This window comes from Magnolia sinica, chromosome 11, assembly GCF_029962835.1.
Source record: "Magnolia sinica isolate HGM2019 chromosome 11, MsV1, whole genome shotgun sequence".
Lineage (NCBI taxonomy): Eukaryota > Viridiplantae > Streptophyta > Magnoliopsida > Magnoliales > Magnoliaceae > Magnolia > Magnolia sinica.
The window spans coordinates 66,870,057-66,893,863 of NC_080583.1; the positions used below are offsets into that span (position 1 = coordinate 66,870,057).

At 41.3% G+C, this 23,807-nt stretch overlaps 1 protein-coding gene across 1 annotated transcript in view; it reads right to left on the minus strand.

Annotated features, from left to right (window-relative positions):
- The window catches only part of LOC131219266 (uncharacterized), a 38,112-nt gene extending 14,571 nt beyond the window's left edge, over positions 1-23,541 (minus strand). Inside the window, exon 1 of the mRNA XM_058214323.1 lies at positions 23,018-23,541. Within this exon, the coding sequence (XP_058070306.1) occupies positions 23,018-23,449 (432 nt within the window). The 5' untranslated portion in view covers positions 23,450-23,541. The remainder of the gene's footprint in view (positions 1-23,017) is intronic.
- Positions 23,542-23,807: the final 266 nt, after the last annotated feature.

Here is a 23,807-nt window from a genome sequence, read left to right on the forward strand (position 1 = left end):
TACAACGGGAAGAAAAAAAATGCTGGTTCAACGAGCTCGGTACGGTCCGGAGTCCTTATTCCGCACATCCCGAGTTCCGGCCTTCGTCAGGATGACTCAGAAGAACAGGCGGAATACACCATCACTGTAGATCAGGCCATTTTCAATAAAAACAGAGCTGAGCTGGCTAAATCTGTGGTTATCATAACAACAGACGGGGCTTCGATTCTGGCAGTAAAGGAATGGATCAGAGAGTGCACAGAGTTCCACTATGGTAATTCCGATATTAAGCAGCTAGGTTATAATGCCCTCTGGGTTAGGGTTTGTCCTGGCCTCAACCCGGATATGTTAACAATGGCGGGCAACCTTCACGCCTCCGGTCCGGTCGTTAAGGTTCTGGCGTGCGAGGAATACTCCATATTTGGTAAAGAGAATATTTGGGTTCTAATATGGGATATCCCAATGGAGTGCTGGTACGACAAATTCCTCATAGCCGCTGCATCTAGCCTGGAATTTCTCCTGGAAATGGATTCCAAGACGCAGCTGGGAGCGGAGCTAGGCGTTATCCGAGCCCGAGTGAGACGTAAGAAAGGCAATCCTCTCCCAACCCATGTGCGAGTGAAAGTTGAGAACAAGATCATCAAGCTACCGATCCAGAAGTAACTCCCTAATTCCATCCAGCCCAGATAGGGTGATGTTTGGAGGTCTAGAGAGTCTGGAGATCTCTCTTCGGCTCAATTGCAGGAGACGCCGCGGGAAGAAGGTGCACCGATCCCATCCTCCTCCGGACCACCGATGAACCAAATGGTAGGGTTGAGTCTAGCGGTCATCAGTCAAGACAGACGCCAGTACGTGGCAGCATCTCCTCCGCGCCCGCCTCTTGAAGGCCTGACAAGATCTTTTCCGTCTGCGAGAAGCTTCCTTCCGACTCTGAGATTCAGCCACGTGGCGGGTTGTCAACGAAATCTCCTCGAGCGGCGAACCACACCTCCTTTCGAACAGCGACCATGCAGCTACGCGGTCTCTCGAGTCGCCACATGGCTTCTATTCCCAACGCTGACGCCCCAGCAACCGTTGATCGTCGACGCGTGTCGCCTGATTGCCCCTCAGATGTCATCACAGCCCCTCGGATGGATGACAGGGCATCCTCTCCCCGTCTGACGTCTCTCATGGATTTATCGGGTGTTAAGGCGGGTCCCTTCTCGACCCGAATCCATTTCTCCCCTAACAAATGGCCTTCCCTTAAAATATCAGAACCCGTCCCTTTAAATCCCAACCCTACCCTTTTTCCATACCCGAATGTCAGACCCGAAAACCCTCAACCTATTACCCGCACCCTATCTCATCCCTTCCCTGATTCGAGTCATCTCTCTCAACCTGGCCTGTGTGATGATTCTTCCAAAGGAGATATGTCGGAGAATCCGCTCTCTAAGTCCTTCCCGTCTCATCCATCCATTCATCCTCTGCCATTTTTGCTTCTCATAGTAGGGACTGGGCGGATTTGGGCCCCCTAACTCTGTTCCAAGAGGAACTTTCCAGCGACGTGATAGTGGCAGAACCACTTCAGAAGTGTTCAGAGATTCCCCTTCAACAACAAGACGACTCCATACTGAAGCCTACGGAAGCCGATTCCAGAGCGGAACTATTCGACAAACTCCAAAATAAGAAATGGATCCGTGACGCTGTGGGTCATGTGGGACGTTCTCTGGGCCTTTCCTTTGGGAACAGGACAGAAGACTATTCCGGGTTCTTCCACTTCATTGAGAACAGAGGAAGACCCCTCCCTCCACCTAAGACCCCTTCTAAACAGGTTGTCCAATCTGTTAGCAACAGGGAACTCCTTAGTCTGCAATCCTCTCCGGCTTCAGCCTCTGTGTCTACTGCAAGAAGGGGACGAAAGGTTAATCGGGGAAGATCAGTTCCTCAATGATTCTTCTTTCTTGGAACATGAGGGGATTAGGCTCCAAGCAGAAGCGGAGCATTATTAAAGATTCTACCAAGAGAAAGAATCCGAACGTCATCACCCTTCAGGAAACTAAAGTCCCTATCTTCTCTGAAAGGCTCCTCGCCACGATTTGGTCAGCTCAGGATGCTAGATTCGTGTCTCTGGACGCTGTCGGATCTTCAGGAGGCATTCTAATTGCCTGGAAATCTTCCAAATGGGACTTGCAATGCTCGTTGTCGGGCTCTTTCTCAACTACGGTCATTTTACAAGATAAGTTCTCAAATTTCCATTGTATCCTAATATTTGTTTACGATCCTAATGACGATTCCTTGAGATCGCTCTTTTGGGACGAGCTGACCGCTATGAGACAGTCCCTTTCAGGCCCGTGCTGCTATGTAGGTGACTTCAACGTGATCCGCTTTGTGGAAGAACACTCCCGCAAAAGGAGATCAACCCCTTCTATGCAACTCCTCTGACTGGATTCAGACCCAGGAACTGGTGGATCTTCCTCTTTCTGGAGTTAAATATACTTGGTCCAATGGGCGCAGAACCCCTATTCAGTCGAGACTGGATCGATTTCTCCTATCTGCGGACTAGATCGATGAATTCCCTTCCCTCAATCAGATTGCGCTCCCCAGAACGACTTGAGATCACTGCCCTATTTTATTATCGGAGGTGGAAGTACACTGGGGCCCGAAACCATTCAAATTTAATTCAGCTTGGCTCAACTTCGAAGATTTCAAACAGCATGTAGTCGACTGGCGGTCTTCATTCCAGGTGGCGGGCTTCGCCGGCCACAGGCTGATTTGCAAACTCAGGTCATTAAAGGCCAAAATCAAAGATTGGAAGGTGGAAGAATTTCGGAAGAGAGATCGAATTTGAGGCTTTATTCTCTAAACTTCAACAAATTAACACTAGATCCGATGATGAAACTCTCTCGATGGAGGTCCTATCACGAAGAATTCAGATTATTCAGGCCATCTCAGCCAAAGCCCTAGAAGATGAATTAACTTGGAAGTTGAAATCAAGGGCTAAATGGATTTCAGAGGGTGAAAAGAACACTAAATACTTTCATAATCTAGCAAACATGAGAGCCAGGGCTAAGGCCATCCATAGCATCACCATCGATGGAAGGCAGATCGACAATAAAGAGGAAATAGCGGACCTTGCAGTTGCCCATTTCAAATCTGTTCTTTCATCTGAAGGATGGGCCAGGCCTCGGCTAGACGGGATCCCATTTTGTGCGCTGCGGAGGTTGGAAGCGGACCATCTGGAGAAACCTTTCACAGAAGAGGAAACCAAAGAAGCCTTAGTCGCGATGGCAGGAGATAAATCCCCAAGGCCTGACGGTTTTCCCATTTCCTTCTACCAAACTTTCTGGACCACCATCCGATCTGATGTCATGGATTTCTTAGCCGAATTCCATTCCAAGGGCAAATTATCCAACGGCATAGGTGCCTCTTTCATTGCCCTCATTCCCAAAGTCGCTGGCGCAAATTCATTTTCCGATTTCAGACCCATCAGCCTCATTGGCAGCCCTTACAAAATACTGGCAAAAATTCTGTCCACTAGGCTTTCTACAGTCATAGGAAAATTGATCTCGAAAAATTAGAATACATTCATAAAGGGCAGGCAGATTATCAATGGCGCATTGATAGCAAATGAAGTTCTACACTCTTGTCACAGATCTGGTCAGAGAAGTTTATTCGTTAAGCTTGACATCGAGAAGGCTTACGATCACGTCGATTGGGGGTTTTTACATTACATGCTTCTCCGTATAGGTTTTGGTGATAAATGGAGAAGATGGATCAAGGCTTGCGTTGAATCGGCTCACTTTTCGGCCCTTCTCAACGGAGTTTCGAAGGGTTTCTTTCCTTCCTCGAGAGGTTTACGCCAGGGAGACCCTCTGTCTCCTCTCCTTTTCCTGACGATTGGAGAAGCCCTTTCTCAGATGTTGCTTAAGGGTCAAAGCGCTGGTATTCTTAGAGGCATTTCTATGCAAGGTACTTCTGCGCCGATATCACATATTCAATTCGCTGATGATACTCTAATCATGGCTGAAGCAAACCCAGGCTATATTTCCAATATCCACTCAGCTCTAAAGTGTTTTGAAGCAGTTACAGGACTGAGAATAAATATGGCTAAATCCAAGGTTTTGGGAGTTAACATATCTGAGCAGGATCTATCTGATTACGCTCAGTCCTTGGGCTGCTCCGTTGCTTCCTTCCAACGACGTTTGTGGGTCTCCCTCTTGTCCATGGCCCCCCTCCGATCTCCATGTGGGACAAGGTTATTGAGAAGGTCCAAAAGATGTTGGCTAGATGGAAGTGTAGGTATCTCTCCTTCAAGGGTAGGCTCGCCCTCATTAAAGTTGCCTTATCCAATATCCCTATATACTTCATGTCCCTTCTTAAATGTCCCTCCTCCATCTTGCACTAGATAGATAATCTGCGAAGGGACTTCTTGTGGTGTGGCAAGGAAAACCAGAAGAAATTCCACCTCTTGGATTGGCAGGAAGTTTGCGATCACTTTCAGGAAGGAGGAGCGAGTATCAGGAACCTGAAAGTGATGAATTGTGCCCTATTGGGCAAATGGTCTTGGCGATTGGGAGTGGAACAGGACACTTTATGGAATATCATAGTCAAAGGAAAATATGGGTCTTCTCAGGGAGGGTGGTGGACCAAAGATTCATCCGCTTATAGGGCCTCTTACATCTAGAGAGGGATTCTTCGTACCAAAAAAGTTGTCGTTGAGAACATTGGGTTTGTCCTAGGGAACGGTTTAGCGATTCGATTCTGGGAAGACCTCTGGCTGGGGGAGACAACGTTAAAGGATAGATTCCCATCTATATACAACCTGGTTGTTGAGAAAAACAATCCTATCGCCACCTTTTACTCTATATCCGACTCGAGATTAGTCTGGGATATCTCTTGCAGCAGAAATCTCCAAGACTGGGAGGTTAGCGACTATGTACAACTTCTAGAATGTCTCACAAAGGTGATCCCGTCTCAGTCTGACCCTGACCGAATCATCTAGTTAAAGGACAAATCTTCCTGCTTTTCGGTTAAATCCCTCTATGCAGTCATCGCCCCACTCCCCTCCACAGACACCCCGGCCACTCCTTTCATCTGGAGATATCCTGCTCCCCCTAAATACATTTGCTTCGGCTGGTTGGCGCAAAGAATCGGATCTTAACAATCGACAACCTGAAGAAGAAAGGAATGCAACTTGTTAATATCTGCCTATGATGTATGGCCGACGAGGAATCAGTCGACCACCTTCTAGTCCACTGTCCTTTCATCTCCCAGATCCGCTTCGATTTCTTTAACAGTTTTAACATCAACGGGTGTACCCCAGCCACCGCTTCTTCCATGCTCACTTATTGGCACGGTTTCAAGTTGGGGAAAATCAGATCACGGGTGTAGAGAATGTCTATCCTCGCCATTTGGTGGGCGGTTTGGAAGGAGCGGAACGACAGATGCTTCAACAACTCTCATTCCTCGCCACAAACTGTGGGCTCTAAGGTGAAAAAATTATTAATTGAATGGGCGGTTGTTGTTCCAGGTCTCAAAGATTTTAATTTTTTGGTTCTTGGCTTGTAGCCTTGGCTCTGCTACCTCAGCAGTCCCTTTTTGTTCTCATCCTTTCTTCTAATATATTCTAGTTGCCTTTTATATAAAAAAAAAAAAAAAAAAAGTTTTGGATCAAGCTGATAATTGTTTTTTATCTTCATTCAAACTTACGTGAAGTTATCAGTGGATTGGATGCCTAACAAAATATAGGAAAAATTAAGGTGCACCCTAAGAAGTTTTTAATGGTACCGTGTTCAACTAATACTGTTTCCTTGAGTATAGTCCACCTGATAATTGGATCTTCTTAATTATTAGGATCATGTTGTAAAATGATCTGAAAAAATAAATGGACGGAGCGAACACAAAATACACACGTTAAGTTGGGCCCCACGGTACGGTTGTATGGTCTTGGGTGAGGCGGGGTCTCACCTAATCCACTCCTATAGTACTGAGTAAACTTATTGGGTCCACCGTAAATGTACATAGTTTATCCATGCAGTCCATCTATTTTTCCAGCTCAATTTAGGGGTTGAGCACAAATTTGAAACATATCCAAAGGTCAAGTGGACCATACCGCAAGAAACAATAGAAAAAATGATTTGCACTGTTGAAACCTCCCTAGGGCCTACAATGATGTTTATTCTTCATCCAACCTCTTCATAAGATCACAAAGATATGGATAAAGGAAAAGAACAAATATCAGCTTGATCCAAAACTTCTTTGGCTCCTAAGGATTTTTTTAATGGTAGATGTTCAATTCGCACTATTTTTTGTGGTGTGGTCCACTTGAGCTTTGGATATGCTTCATTTTTTGGGCTAAAACCATAAAATTATATGGTAAAATGGATGGACGAAGTGGATAAAATACATGAATTACGGTGGGCCCCACAGAGTTTATGTAGTACACTAATCACTACACTATCCACTTCCCACCACACTACGAAGACGGGCAGTGACGCTCCTGCAACTTGAGTGGTACGAATGGTTCAAAGTTACATGGCCCCACAATAATGTATTTATTATATCTACACCGTTCATGCATTTGGAGAGATCATTTTAGATCATGAGCCCAAAAATGAGCCATATTCAAAGCTCAAGTGGACCACACCACAAATAGCAGTGGGGCTGATTCTCACCGTTAAAATATTCGTAGGGCGCACCATAATGTTTATTTTCCATCCAATCTGTTCATTAGGTCACACAGACCTGGATGAAGAGGAAAAACAAACATTATATTGATCCAAAACTCCTGTGACCCCAAAAGGGTTTCAATGGTAAACGTTTTATCTCCCACTCCTGTTTGCAGTGTGGTCCACTTGATCTTTGGAACTGTCTTATTTTTCGGCTCAAGCCTTATGACGAGCTTGCCAAATGGACGAACGGTTTGGACATAAGACATACCTCATGATGGGACCCATGGAACTTGGCGACGTTAACACACCAATCAACTCAATGGTGTGCGGTACACCAGCCAACTCGATTTCCATAAAAAGGTCTCGGACGCCTTTTTTTTCGAAGTAGAGAAGGTTCCGGAACCCTAAAATCTCCCCTACAAATCTTCGGATTTTGGTGAGGATCTCCTGATTTCAGCAAGGATTTCGCCAAATACTTGGATTTCGCCAGATTTCGATGGATTTCTTTTCCAAATCGGAGATTTTGTTTGCACAAACCTATGGATGATGCTTTGATTCGAATGGCCCACCAAAGGGCAACTTCCGATCATGGCAATCTCTTGTACAGGTATCGAAATCCACCTGTTGAAAGTTTCTCTATATATTTTTTTAATTTTTCCAAATTTTTTTTGGATAACGACACTGTCCCTAACGATATTTGGTGTTTTTTTTTTACTTGGTATCTTTCGACGATACATCATGCGATATCGACGATACATCGTGCGATATCTGGATTTGGGGATTTTTTTAATCTTCCAGGGGTTATTGCACGGGTTTCGTCTCACTGGGGGGCGATAACGATAATATCGGCCGATAGTATCGATATTTCGAACACTGATTGAGACTAATTGGGAGAGATCCCAAGGAGTAGGAAGGTAAAGTAGTCTATAGCGGCTCATTGGCACATACCACCATCAAGTAGCGTGAAAATTAACTTTAATGGGTGTTCCTTGGGGAAACTACAGCATGCATGGCATCAAGGTTATTGCATGGGACAGCAGAAATATTGTTCTTGTTTCTTTTGTAGGGCTGGTTGGAATTAAATATTCAAATTTTGCAGAGTTTGCAGCTCTCCTTTGAGCAATCAGATTGGCAGTAAATCTATATTTTTTATTTTTTTATTTAAGATGAAGCAATTTATTAGGCAAAGCCAAAGAAAACAAAACAACAAAGGAAACAGAACAACAGACAACAGAAAGAAAATTAAAAGAAAACAAACCCAACAGCCAACAGGCTGGAGGGACCCCCTAAAACACAGACCCTCAAGACACCCAATCCCTAAAGAACAACATGACCTGATCCAACACCCCAGCATAAGATAAACTCTTATTACAGAAACAGCGGTTGTTCCCTTCTCCCCAAATGGCCTAGAGGAGCAACTAGAAGGGCTAATCTCCACTTCTTTCTTCCAAGCTTTCCCTCATAACTAACATGCCAAGAGCAGAAAAGGCTGACAATAGAAGAAGGCAACACCCACGAAATTTCTGCAAGGGCACATATACCAAACCAAATGTCCAAAGAGCAATGGAGGAACAAATGGTCGATTGATTCCACCTCATTGAGGCACAACAAACACATTCGGCAGAACCAGGCCCCTCTTCCGGAGATTAGCAATCGTCAAGATGTGATTTCTTCCTACCAACCATGCAGAGGCGGCTACCTTGGGGGGAACCATGTAAGACCAGACCAGACCTATGTGGCAGCTGCTAACAAAAATCTCTGGCTGAGAAAGAAAGTTGTAAAAGGACCGCACCGAGAAGACTTCGAGCTACCATGCCTCCAAATCAACGAGTCATCCTCAGCAGGGAACAGCACAAAACGCTACAAACAAGACAAAAGCCTAACTAGATCATCTATTTCGGGATCCCGCAAACTACGCCTAAAAGGAGCAAGCCAAACCCCTTCTTTGCCCAAATCAGAGAAGCAATTAGCCACAGCAATATGCACCACTAAATAAAGGGAAGCCAGGGACAGGACAGAGAGAGAGAGAGAGAGAGAGAGCGAGAGAGCGAGAGAGAGAGAGAGAGAGACCTGAGGAAGGAGTCTCCACACCAGATATCCTCCCAAAACCTAGTTCTTACCCCATCCCCGCCCAATAAACCCACACTTTGGAAGACCTCAGTGGCCATCCAGGCAATTGCTTTCAAGAGAAGGAAGAACAATAAAGGGAAGACGAATTAGTCCACTAGCCCATCCCTCCACAAGCTAGATCCCTCCACAGCGAAGCACCATGCCCATTTGCCCAACAGGGCATCATTAACAAAATCAAAGCGCTTGATCCCCGCTCCCCTTCCAAATAGGGGGAGCAAACCTTTCCAGTTAAGCAACGGGAACTTCCTAGAGGAGCCCCCTTACCAAAGAAACTCTCCTAAGTTTATCGATCCAGAGGAGAACCAATCCAAGGCAATGAAAAAGGGACATATAATAAAGATGCATGATCAAAAGAGAAGCCTTGATGAGTGTGATTTTGCCTTTGAGAGAGAAGATTGCTCTTACCAAGATGGAGCTTCCCCTCTACCCTCATAAAAACTGTCCTAGGGGTACAGCACTGGTTTCCCCACACACAAAGCAAGACCAAGATAAGTTGTGGGGAGAGAGCCAACCTGGCAACCGCATGATTCCATCAAGTGGGAAGTGTCTTCCCTAGACATATGAATCCTTAAGAATTCACTCCAAGGTTAATTAACGTTCAGACCAAAGACAACTTCAAACCAACAAATGGCGATACCTAGAAAATCCACCATTGATTCACTGGCCTTGCAAAACAACACAGTGTCATCAAAAAAATTGCAGGTGATTAATACATTAAGGAAAATTCTCAACTAAGAAGCCTCAGAAAGGCCAGACGACCATAGCGAGCCAAAAGGCAACCTCCATAAGTTCTTCCCTTATAGACCCCAATAACCCTCGTGCCACTGCTGAAACAATGCATCAACTAACCCGCAAGGTACCCAATCCATATCAAACACATCCACTAAACTTCCGCACAAAGTCATGTGGATGAAAATGGGCTTACCAACTCTACATACCAAAGACACAAACATACATTAGGGATAATATCCTTCACCACCAAACAACTAAAGGCAATCACTACCGATAGTCCCAAGTAATTCCAAATTTGTTTTGCGGGGCTCGATCTTCATACGCTAAATCACCGATCATGGATGAATGAAACGACTTTCTTGTGAGACATCTTGTTTTCCAAGATTCCATATCCATCTCTCTTATAAAGAGAAGGAAATCTTTAAGTGTGATTGATCCACAAGACCCAAAAAAATCTTCAATTTTTCTATTAGACAAACCTTTGAGGTAGAGCGACAATTGCACTATCCAAATTTCCTCCACATAATAGCATTAAGAGATCTTAATGTTTTTGTAGACTATTTGTATGTAGGATTGTAGCATTTTAAAGATTTTTCAAGGTTAGGTAAGATCTATAGGACCTCTAGTACATGGAAAGTGGTTATGGAAGCAGGATTGCTCTTTCCTAGGTCGAGTTCTTGTTGGAAAGTTGTTGTGAGGATAACCCACTCGGTGCCCCTCTCACTCGTCTCAACAAACTCAGTGTGTTTCAACATTGAGGTAATGGGTTTACCTTTCCAAAAAAAAAAAAAAAAGTCATCACCTAAGAAGATGCGTTGATCTCACAGTGCAGTCCCAAGGTAGGAGACTACTCGGTGTTAGAGCCACGATTTTGGAGAAATCTAATGTAGGAGATTGTTGACTTTGCAGGCTACATGAATGTGTTGTGCGTGGTATACAATGTTGCCAAAACGCATAAGCAGTTTTGTGCCATCCAATGGGCCTGATCGCTTTTGTGATTGCATAATCGCATACACAATTGCCTACACTTTTTTTAATTTTTTAGAGAGAGAGAGAGAGAGAGCAAATAAAAGGGAAATTTTGCAAAAAAAAAAAACTATAAAAATTAAGAACAAGCTTGTGTAATTACTACAAGTGATCCAATTTGTTTTTACCTATTTCATTATAAATTGTGTAAATACCTAATTAGTACATGATTAAATTATATTTAAATGACTATCAAACTATCTAAGTTATATAAGTAACAATCAACAGGTTACACACTTACATTAAGTCACTAATAAATAGCATTGATAAGGTACTTGATGTATAAATGGTACAAACTACAAACTAACAGTATAATAAATAAACTACAAGTTACAAACTTACAATTACAATTTATAGTTTATAAATGCAAGTTAAAACTTAAAACTTACAAATACAATACAACTTACAAAGTTACAACTTAATACTTATAATACTATATACATCGATCCCTCTCCCGTTGTGGCACATCACCACCATCATCCTTGGAGTCATCTCCTTCTTCAACATACACTTCATCTTCTCTTATTTCTTCATCATTGGTTAGCACTAGTTGCTCATCCACGTCAAATGGTTGATCATCTTCTTCTTGTATCTCTTCAATCCCATCTACTTCTTGGCCTTGATTGCCACTAAGCCTCGTGCTACTACTTGCCCCTCTTCTTCACCTTTTGAGTTGAACTTTCTCCAAGTGTCGATCCAAATGCGACATATTCTACTTGGGCCCATGTTAGGTCCTCGCCTGCAAAAAACGGGTCATCTTTCTCCAAGTTGAACATATACTTCATTTTCTCTTGTTTATTCATCATCGGTACGCACTAGTTACTCATCCACATCAAATGGTTGATCATCTTCCTCTTGTATCTCTTCAATCCCATCTACTTCTTGGCCTTGACTACTACTAAGCCTCGTGCTACTGCATGCCCCTCTTCTCCACCCTTTGAGTTGAACTTTCTCCAAGTGTCGATCCAAATGCGACATCTTTTACTTGAGCCCATGTTAGGTCCTCGCCTGCAAAGACTGGGTCCCCTGTCTCTACAAGCCAGTCACCATCTACCTCCAAATCATCTAGGCAGATGGGATCATCGAAACTAAAAATTTCTCGCCTAACTTGGAATCATTCCTGCAGCTTCTGGTTTTATTAAACGAGGACTAGGTCATTCAGCTTCTTTTATTCAAGATGATCCCTTTTTTTTCCTTGTGAAGTTATATAACATTCTAATAAAAAATAAATTAGCAATGGGTGATGGCCGATTACTTAGTTCAAGAGTGACTTGCAAAACTTACAAACTCGAATGTAATCCATTCGCACTCGTAACCGCCAGCAGAACATGTTAAGGCCAAGAGTTTTCATAGCCAACTTTTGTAGTGTTGGATCCTTCTTGTTCAGGTCCACTCCATACATTCGTCACTAGTTAGTTGTGCAAATAACAATTTTTAAGTTAGACTTTTTACATGATAAGAAATCATTTCTAAGTTAGACAAACTCACTACGACATTCATACTTGGCAATTTCATATTCCTATGCCTGATGACTATGCCTCTTGAGAAAATCCCCACACTCTTCATGTAGAAATCCAACATAGCAAATATCATATCATGTTCTTCTTTATCTAAAACCATTCTCTTCAATAGTGCCTTAGTTTGATAGACAGAAGTAAAGAATGTGGGTGGATTAAGGATCTAGACAACCAAATACAATGGGGATGACATTTAGTCACCCAATCTCTTATATATAATATCTAAAATAGGCATATAATCACAGACTTTATAGTTAAAGTGGTGCAGAATTTTGTCTCTAGCCCTCTCCATCATATCATAGACGTAGCCCATTGGTAGCTTCTCATCACCATCCACCAATCACAACACACCTACTAAGATTCTGGTGATTTTAGTGCATTTCGCACCTATGTCTAGAACGATTGCGAGAAGATTGTTTATTGGTCTAACTTCCCTTCGGTCTTCTTTAACCTAGGCCCATTATTCCAATCAACTGACAGTACAAAGGTTTTAATCTCATATTTCTTTGAATTACAACCTCTGTAGTATTAAAAAGGATGCTATGAATTGGCCGATGGCTGGACGAAGCAAATTACACCCAATGTGTTTTCTCATGTGATGGAGAAAAATGACATGTTTGTACATAAAGATCATGATTCTTTTAGCCCTAGCAATCATTTTGATATATAACCTACCTACATCTACTAACATTAAATCTATAAAATGTGCCACGCATATTCCAAAATAGGCAGTGCCTCCTTCATAAGAAGGCAACCGGCGGCTACATAGGAGACTGCGTTGTCTGTAATAACTTGGACAACATATTCTCATGTTTCCTCAACTATACCATCTAATAATTTAAATAAATAGTCGGTCATGTACGAATGGGCTAATGCATCCATGGACTTCAAAAACATTGTCCCCATTGGATAGTATACAAGAAAGTTAATAAGTATCCCACCAGATCTATCGGTCCATCTGTCAGCCCTTAAGTACAATCATGGAGTTCCAACGCCTCTTTATATTCAACAATAATGTTTCTAGTAAAATCAACCTCCTTTTTAGGCAAGTTTCCATCAATTCATGATACGAAGAGAGTATCAGTCCAAGACTCCAAGTCCAAATTGACCTACTGCTTCCACCATAACTTTGAAACTCTTTTCAATTTGACAGTTTTGAAAGCAACACTGGCTTAATATAACCACTTAGCGATATATCGAATCGTGGTTTTCTTATATTTATTCTTATAATAGTTTTTCAAAGTTATTTGTGCATGTCCTTTACCTTTACTCTTGGTCAACCACATCCTTGGGATGTGGAGGATGTGGTCTAGACCAACTATCCATTGGTCATATCTATAAGCTCTTTTGGGTGCCGGTGGTCTGAATCGCCCTATGGATACGGGTGGTGTAACATATACATTAATAACATTAATGTCAATATCCTTATAGGCTTCTCAATCCATAAATTCTTATGGGAGAACCAAAATGTCATTCCTTTTCGAGCATATCCGTCCATGTACTCCATGATTTCCTTTCGGATCTTTGGAGTAACATTGGGACATGATCTTACATTTGATCCCGGGGTATATGCAAGGTGTTGCTTGTGCCAGGCAATGCCACCGTCCGATAGTTACAAACCTGCAAAGATCACAAACTATGTAAGACTTTTCAGAAGCACTACAATAGTGCTATTACTTCCAACCCAAGTCATTGGACTTGGGTTTCTAAAAAGAAGATTGAAAAGAAGACGTGATGAATGACTTGATATTAACTAAATAGTAAATACTAAATACCAATTGAGTATACTTTTATCTCTAGTTTCGACACTTCTACTCTACTTCTATTCTCAAGTACTGCACTACTACTACTAAATGTACTATACAAAATTAGAAACTAGAGAGTCTCGCTATAGTGGTGTTACACTTATAAGTTGTGAGGGGGAGAGAGAGAGAGAGAGAGAGAGAGAGAGAGAGAGAGAGAAGTCTTGACTCTTGAAAGTTGAATCCTTACTCTTAAAGAGTCTTGATTCTTGAATGCTCTTGATCTTGAGTTTGTGAGTCCTTGTCTCTTGAGTCTTAATTCTTAAAGAGTCTTGATTCTTGTGAGTTTACGAGTCCTTGTCTCTAAAGTCTTGAGTAGCCAAAGCAATACAACTAGCAAAATAAAATTAGAATGATACACAAGTAGCCAAGGCAATACACTTAAAGAGGATTAGCTAAATACACAATATACATGTAGAAAAGCAACTAGCAAAAGAAAAATGAGAGAATTAGAGAAATGAGAGAGAAAAATAGAGAATGAGCGAGATAGAGAGAGAGAGAGAGTAAGAGAGATTAGAGAATGAGAGGAGTATGAGAGAGAGAGAGAGAGAGAGAGAGAGAGAGAGAGAGATTATGAGATTATGAGAATAAGAATGAGAGAATGAGTGAAATAAAAAGAAGAGAATGAGAGAGAAAAGAAAGAAAGGCTTAGAGAATAGAGAGTAGAGAGAATGAGGGAGAAAAGAAAGAGAGGCTTAGAGATTAGAGAGAGAGAAGATGAGAGAATGAGAGAGAAAAGAAAGAGACGCTTAAAGAGTAGAGATCCTTGATCTCCTTCTTGCAAAATCAAGTCAATGTATTATCTCCTTCATGGTCTCTTTTGCTTCAAGAGAAATAGAGAATCAACAAGCCTTCAACAATCGAGAGTGTGGAGTGTGGACCTAGTGTTGATAATGAAAGAGTTTAGAATTTAGGGGGCGTTTGCATCGCAAGTTACTTTACATAAGCTACTTGTGCCTCAAGTAACTTATTTTGGTATCTACTCATTCAGTAGATAAGCATGTTTGGTAAACAACATACTTATCAAGCAAAAAGCAAAAAAGTATGTTTGGTTTCCAACATCACAAAAGTACTTTACCCTCAAGTTTGTTCAGTCCATCCTAATATCCACCGTCCATCAAGTGGGCCGAACTTTTGATGTGGACCATAGATTATGTTAGGCCCACCTTGGCCTTGTCTTTAATATGAACTGTCCATCGTGTGGGGCCTACCTTCAATGTAGACCATCCATCTTATGAGGCCTACCTTCGATGTGGGCTATCCATCATGCGGAGCCCACCTTGGATGGGGGTCGTTCATCATACGGGCCCACCTTTAATGTAGACCTTCCATCATGCAAGGCCCGATGTGGGTCGTCCATCAAGTGGGGCCCACCTTTGATGTGGGATCATTCATCATTAGAAGCCGACCTTTGATGTAAATTGTCCTTTATGTGGGGCCCACCTTCAATGTTATTGTCCATCATGTGAGGCCACCTTCCATATCCCTCACCCCTCACGTGGAGCCCACCTTTGATATGGATTGTTCATCATGTGGACCCCACCTTCAATGTAGGTCATCCATCATGCGAGACCCGCTTTGGATTTGAGCCATTCATCATTAGGGGCCTACCTTTGATGTGGACAATCCATCATGTGGGCTCACCTTGATATGGTTCATCCATAATGTGAGGGCCACCTTTGATGTGGACCGTGCATCATGTAGGCCCCACCTATGATGTGGACCGCCAATCATGTGCAGCCCCTCCTTTGATATGGACCATCCATCACATGGAGAGAGAGAGAGAGAGAGAGAGAGAGAGAGAGAGATTAGTAGAAAAGTTACAAGTCGAAAAGTAAGAAACAAATAACTTATGGGGATAAGTAACTTTTATAATGGTACTTACCAAACTAACTCAAGTTTTTTTTATTTTTTTTTTAAAGTAACTCAGTAACTAACATTAGTTTTTAAAAAATTACTCATTGGGCGGTATCCAAACAGGCCCTTAGAGTGAGAGAGAGATATTGTGAAAGAACAGTGCCCGGGGGGGGGGGGGTGTGGGGGTGGGGGGTAAGTGCCTTTTAATAGGCAAAATGAATTAACAAATTAAATTAAATGTCCAACAAGGTTTGGGCGAATGGTCTTCACCATAGGTTTGCTCTCTATAGGTGAGGGTTCGATTCCCCTCCTTGGCTTTACCCGATACATGTGGTTGTGGGTGATTGCATATATATGTATATCTGCAGGGATTAGTCTCACTTCAAAAAAGAGGTAGGGACACCCTATGTCTTCAAAAAAATAAAGTCATGTCTCGCATATGCATCACATTATGCTAAATGTGATCGCATATACTCTCCATGGCATATATAATTTCCACTGATATATGTGTTTGTGTGATCGCATGATCACTTATGTGAATGCACATGACAAGAATGGTGGTATGACATTTTAGGTTAGGACAGAAGGGTGTAGAATGCTAGCAACTCAGGGTGCTTCCCTGTCAAATTGTTTTCCTTGTCATGTCTCCTTCCTCTAGGGTTACAGACCCAATCCATGGCATCTGGAAATACTTGGGACCACCAAGTGTCATCTTTATGTGGCTTGTTGGTAAAAATGAGGTGCTCAAGATTGACCATTTAAGCCTGAGGAACAAGAAGATAATAATCCTTTTCTCCTTAATTTCTCTACATCATTCACCTGTTTACAAACATTAGAAAAGGACACCGAGATCATCTCCTTAATTTCTCTAACCTCCTCTAATATGAAAAAAAAAAAAAAACACCAACGGCATGCAACAAATGATGATGCCCATCTAATGGCATCTATCAAGTCTCCTCCAACGATAGAAGGGGGGAACTTAAAAGCTAGAGAGCTGCCATGATCCCCAAAGAGCCCAAACTTTGACTTCCTTTGAATGATTGATTTTGATAGGACCAATAAAGACTTATCCAACTACAATCATCTCCAATAACTCCCCAATGTGAGCTAGGCCAATTTGCCTCTTGAGCTTCCTATGAACTTCCACCTCCCACTTGGAGGCGGGGTTCAAATATTGTGATCCTCATTCTAGAAACAACCGTCTTAAGTAACTTCAAACCAACCCCTTCCCAGGAATCTAGACTAACTCCTTCGATGACCTTCACAATTAGAGCCAATGTGATAATCCTTTCTCTAACCCTCTCTATGATCTAACCGTTACCCCCAAATTCTATTACTAAAGGCCCTATCGTACAGCTCCCTCCAAATAGTCCACCACATTGAGGGTAGAGTTAGATGCTAGAGAATGCTACTCCAGCATATTTAAAGCCAATGTTCCAACCTTCAAGATGTTTTTCATCCAATTTTGGCATCATCAAAGACACTTCGAATAATCTTAGGATCGACTACCACACTTCCCAAGTAAATCAACAAAGAATAACAAGATGATAGCTAACTCCCCCTCTTGCAAGCATAAATGGCACCCGTTCACGATAATTCTCTGCCTATTTTTCATATGATTAATAGTAAGAATTTTGTCAAGTCCAACAACCCAACAAAAACCAACCACCCTCTGAGGGCAACCAAGCTCACTAGATCATATTGTCGAAGCCTTGAGTTGCCCCTCCATATATAATTGCCTATAGAAAAATTGAACCATGATCTTGCCAAAAGATTACCTCTTCTACATTCTTCTATGTCTACCATTTTACAGAATGAAGACTCTCAAGGATAGAATGAAGGTTAGTATGGGAATTGATCTTAACATCATTGAGACTCCCTCTCAAGTCTTAACTGAAATTCTCATACCAATGCCCAACCACCATATTGAAATACGGATTAATAGGATCTCCTTCTCAATGATCAAAATTGCATAAATCTTGGAGCTGAATGATGAGCAGGCAGTCAAAACACCAAATTTCCTTCCAAAATCGAAGTTTAGATGCATCTCCAACAATATGATTCCTTCCTCAAGCAAAAGAACCATCTTTTAGATATCTTCCTAACCACATGAAATTGATTAAGCCAGCCTAATTCTAAGATCCCAGCCATTTCCCCTTGTCCCATATCTTGCACAAACTAGTTTCTTCCATTGAGGCTTTCATCCTACGAGAACCTTGAAAGCCATGTCCCTAACCAAGTCGCATTAAAATTTTGAGACTTCTTATTGTCAATCCCTGACTCGATTTTGGCTTATTGGCATCTACCTACTAAAGCACGTGATACTTCCCTCATAAGTCATAACTCCATCACCAAAGAAAACATTTTTAGACAATTTTCCTTTTCACTTGTTCCATTCTAGTTTTTTTTTTCTTTGCACTTCTATCAGCTGTTATTATTTCTTTTTGTCATTTAGACTCGGAGAGGGTTTTGAATATTTACTTCAAATGTTGCCTAAACATATTTGGCTTCAAAATCTATAGTCACCAAGAAACCTATATAATTCACCATTTGCTTTTGCTTGTCATGGCTTTATATACTAATGATAAATAAATAACCAATTACTTTCATTTGAAGGGTCTAAAATCAATTCATATCTCAAGAAGTATTTTTTTCTTGTCATTTTAACAGCAAAAATTAAATATAAAATTCTACTCCGCTTCTATCTTCCACTTATTTCTTCTTTCTTTTCTTTTTCTTTTTGTTTTCTTCTTTTCTTTTTCTTTTTCTTTTCTTCTTTTTTTTCGTGAAAAGATAGTGACCTTTTGATTTGAAAGGGAAAAAATATAACAATCTAGAAACAAGAGGGCCATAACCTTAAAGAACCAGGCAAAAACAAGTGACCCACTAGTCAATCCACAAGAGGCCACCTTGAAGCCACACTCTACATCACAAAGAATCGGCCAAGATTTGGAATGGGTACACGACAAAGAAAGGAAAAAAAGGCAAATAGGACACAAGATCCCAAAACCAAGGTTCAAGAAATGCATTAGGAAGCAGCAGCATCAGTCACCCTCCACTTTTTCATCCTTTCTCATTTTTTAACTGATATCTTTTATCCTTTTTATTATTAATAGAGTTTTTTCTTCTCCATCTGTTAGTTCCACATACATTGCAGTATCTACCCTTTTCAGTAGCAAAGACAAATTATGTTATGTCTACCATAGTTAACAAAAGTTTGTTTTAAACTCCATATTAAAAAATAATAATAATAATAATAATAATAATAATAATTTGTATAATTGATTGAATGTTTAAAATTCCATATATTTTTGGAAGAGAATTTTTTTTAAAAATAAATAAATGGCGAACTGAATTAAACACAATTTTTTTTTCAATCAATTTTTCAATAAAACACATTTTATTCAAAAGAAAAAGGAAAAACTTCATGTGCAGCTTTAAAAAAATAGAGATTGGCAATCAGCACCCATAAATTAAATTGAGTATAAGGTGAAAAGATTTGGCAGAGATGAACTGATTTATATAAGGATTACCTGAAAAGGAAGGATTTGAGGGAGCCAAAGAAGACCATTTCGACTATCTATATACATTATTCTTCATCAATATTGAAATTCTAATTAGTTTAATTATTTTTTTCTATTTTAACCTTACTTATGCGCAACGTTGTCCAAATCATTATTGTATCACAAATCGTAATATAGGTTGAATCATATCAAATCGTAAATTGTAACATTTTTTTATGATTTTCTTTAAAAAATAAGAAATATGAAAAATATAATTAAATCTGAAAAAATAAAATAAAAACTCATCAATCGTCCTTTTGCCATCAATATGCACCAAGTAATACCATATCATGATAGCATGAAAGGATTCTTATCTTTCCTTTCTTATTCGTTTTCTTTTTTTTGTCCTTCAAGAAATTTCCTTTAAAAAAACATACAAGGAATAAAGATATTTCGAATGTAGAACCACGTTGAAAAGCAACATTTTGATTATGTGGACTAAGGATAAAAGATATTTTGATTTCTAACCACCATTCCATAATAAAGAAGTCACCATGATCATAACCATCCATAAAAAGATTCCAAACAGCCATATATCAATTTGGTGTTTCAACGAGTTAAGAAGTAAGAAATCATTTTATTTTTTTTTAAAAGGTATATGAATTAATGTTGATGAAGAGAATATATCATTTAATCTCTTATAAAGAACAAAATAAAATAATTTACCTTTTCTAAATGTTTTTTTTTTCTAGATGATTCTTAAGGTTCCCACCAATTTAAAAACATAAAATGAAAGTGAAGTGAAGCACAAAATAGAAGAGAACAAGTATAATTGAATCCTAAATTGGGATTTGAATTGTAAATCGTAGGATTCAAATCATAGAATCATAGGATTCATATAAGAAGGGATTCAAGGTGGAATTCATCGTTATCGCCGATTTATTTTCTCAATCCGCATCCGGGATAGTGTGAGATATTAGATGCTACAGAAGCCTTCACGATTGGGAGGCCTCCGATTACTCTGCCTTACTCACCATAGACCTATCCCCATTTCCATGTAAATCATGAATGCTAAAACAAACAGGTTATCAGCATTCTCTTCCCTAGATTTCCTCATATGTGACTTTTTGTTTTCAAATCTACTTTGTTGTCCACCAATCCAAACAGGCTATTAGAATTCTCTTCTTTTCACCATAGACCTATCCCCATTTCCATGTAAATCATGAATGCTAAAACAAACAGGTTATTAGCATTCTCTTCCCTAGATTTCCTCATATGTGACTTTTTGTTTTCAAATCTGCTTTGTTGTCCACCAATCCAAACAGGTTATTAGCATTCTCTTCTCTATCTGTTAGTTCCACATACAAATCTCCCTGTTTCTCTGTCAAATCTCTTTACGATGCTCTCCCCCCAAACATCCTTTGCCAGCCCTTTTATCTGGAAGTACCCTGTCCCTCCAAAGTTCCTATGCTTTGGCTGGTTAGCGGCAAAAAATCGGATTCTCACAGTAGACAACCTCAAGAAGAAACGGATGCAGCTTGTAAACATCTGCCTGTGTTGTATGGGGAGCGACGAAGCAGTGGACCATCTCTTCGTCCATTGCCCCTTTATCACTCAAATTCGTCAGGATTTTTTTTCCTCGGTTTAGTATCAGTGGGTGCATTCCTACTTCTGTCTATTCCTTGTTGGCGTACTGGCATGGGTTCAAGTTGGGTAAGGTCAAATCTAAGGTGTGGAAGATGGCTATTCTGGCCATATGGTGGGCGATTTGGAAAGAAAGGAACGACAAATGCTTCAACAACTCTCAATCTTCTCCTCTTGTCGTGGGTTCAAGGGCTAAAAGTTTAATTATTGAATGGGCAGCCAATGTTTCTTCTCTTAGAGACTTTAATTTTCTTTGTCTAGGCATGTAATTTTGGCTTCTGCTATCTCAGCAGTTGCCCTCTGTTTTTCTCCCCTTTGTTTTAATCTATTCTCACGTTACTTTTTTTTTTTTAAAAAGGTGGGATTTATCGTTTTACTTAAGATTTAACTAAAATCATAAGTTGTAAATCGTAGGATTTTGACAGCACTGCCTATGCACTTATATAGTTGTTTTTTCTTCGTATTTTTGGGTCCAAACCATATTCAACACAGACTTTCATTCTCCAATTTTTATTTTTTTACATTTCTGCATTTTTCATCATATTCAACACCAATTAAACATGGACATTACCTTACCATTTTTTACCTCTCTTTTTTGACATATGTTGTTTTGCTAACCATGGTCTCTAGAAGTGGGTCTCATGGGGAGGGCCGGAAATCGATGGGGCAGGAGCTAATTAGTGGATGTCCAGCTCTAAGGAACACGCCATCCGCATTGGACCCCATCACACGAATGGCATGGACCACCAATCCATGGGCCCCACACTCCAACATCAAGGAACACGCAATTTTTCTAAATGTAATTAAATAAAGAAATAACACAACCATGAAACAAGAACGAATATCTTCCCATCAAAAAGAATCCAATTTTCAATGGCAAATTAGAGAGAGCCACTTTATGTCTCTCTTAAGATGCCCAAAGTCCATTTTGGCTCCGCTTGAGCGCCTAGTTGGGACTTCCTTTGGTGGGGTGTAGATAATAGGAAGAAATTCCATCTTTTGGGTTGGGAGGAAGTGTGTTAGCTTATCGAAGGGGGGGTGGCAGGTATAAGGGTCTTGGAAAAGATGAATCTAGCTCTTCTGGGGAAGTGGTTGTGGAGGTTTAGGGTGGAGGAAGATTTAATGTGGAGAGGAGTTATTGCAAGGAAATGTGGCTACAAAGAAGGAGGATGGTGGACAAAAGATTCCTTGCTATATAGAGCCTCTGGGTTTTCGAAGGGGGACTCTAACTTGAAGAAGAAGAAGTTTAGAGTGGGGGTGGGTTTCTCCCTTGGTAATGGTGAAAGAATGCAATTTTGGGAGGATGTTTGGGCTAGGGAGGTTCCCCTCAAAGTTTCCTTACCAAGAATCACTAGCCTCTTTTTGGAGGGGAATATTATGTTTCTCGATGCTTCTCATGGGGTGGCAATGTTGTGGTGTGGAGCCCAAAAAGGTTGACTGACCGCTTCCAATTTTATTCCCCACTGCGAGGTGATCGGGATAGGATGATTTGGCTAAAGGATAAATCAGGTCATTTCTCGGTGTGCTCCTTTCATGAGTTTCTTAGGCATCCTTCTAAAGTCAATTCCCATGCGCACACCGCTTATGTGTGGCAATACGGGGCTCCCTCAAAAGTTGCAGCTTTCAGATGGTTCGTTGGAAGAAATTAAGTTCTCACTTTCAACAACTTCCAAAGGAGAGCGATGGTGCTTCCCAATGTGTGTGATGTATATGGTGGATGCCGAGCCTGTAGACCACGTTTTCCTTTATTGCCCATTCGTCAGACAGACATGGAATAGCCTTCTCATGTCATTCGATTTGAGGTGGGTTATGCCAGCCTCAATGGGTTCTTTGCTCTTTGCTTGGCGGTGTGGGAATGGGGAGGCATAAGAAAGCTGTATGGAGGTTTACTCTGTTGGCAATTTGGGGTGCGAGGAATTGGAGATGCTTCAGGAACGATTCTTCCAAGATGGAGGTGGTCTATCTCAAAGCTATGTCCATAGTTGTGGAGTGGGCCAGTTGTATTTTCCCCAAAGGATTGTAATTTTTCTTTTTCTGTTTCAGTTGTAGCTTTTGTGCCATCTAGGCGCTTTGAAAAAAATGTGTGTTATTCTTCGGTAAATAAATAAATAAATAATCTTTTTCTTCCTTATTTCAATTTTTTTTCTAGAGGAAGGTCCAAAAGAAAGATGGCTTACAGCTGCATAAGTGGCAGGATCGACCCCGGACTGCTGGAAGGCCTCCTGTGCGGCCCAGCTCTGCTGCATGGAGGGGTCCGGGAAGTATGCGCTCGCCTGCATCATCTGTGGGTGGGCATACTGGAGTGCGGCCTGCCCATCGTAGCCACCGTGGGGGAGGTAGGGATTGGGGGTGTAATGGTCGATGCCTGGCGGCCGGAGACCAGCTTCAGACGAGGCGGAATCGAATTGGGCAGATGGGGTCTGGTGCTTGGGGTTGGATTGGGAGGGGATAGGGTTTTGGGCGTGAGGGTAGTACGGATATTGGGCATAGGCATGCTGCTGCGCATTGTAGAATTGGGCAGCAGCAGTGTACGGGTCTGTGGCAGTGGTGGATTGGGTCTGCTGCTGCTGCTGCTGCTGTTGTTGGGTTTCACTCCATCTGAAATCCATGGAAAGGCATCCAACAGCGAGAGAGAGAGAGAGAGAGAGAGAGAGAGACAGGGAGAGATTTGGGAATGGGGTTGGAAAGGAATAGGGTTTTGTTAGGGGAAGAGAAAATGGCAATTACAAAATGAGGAATGCGACGTGGGAGTCTAGGTTGCGCCTTGATGCGTAAGAGTTTAGCCTGCGCATACTTGCGCTGAACTCGGACGCGAGTTTCCAACACATGTCACAGGGAGTTCCTGCGAGACAGCTCCAAGGGATCCACCGAGATTTCCGAGTGGAATCGACTCCGTCCATCACGTTTTTTTATATTATGCTAGTCTACTATACCAAAATTAAGACAGATTCAAAACTCAAGTGGGCC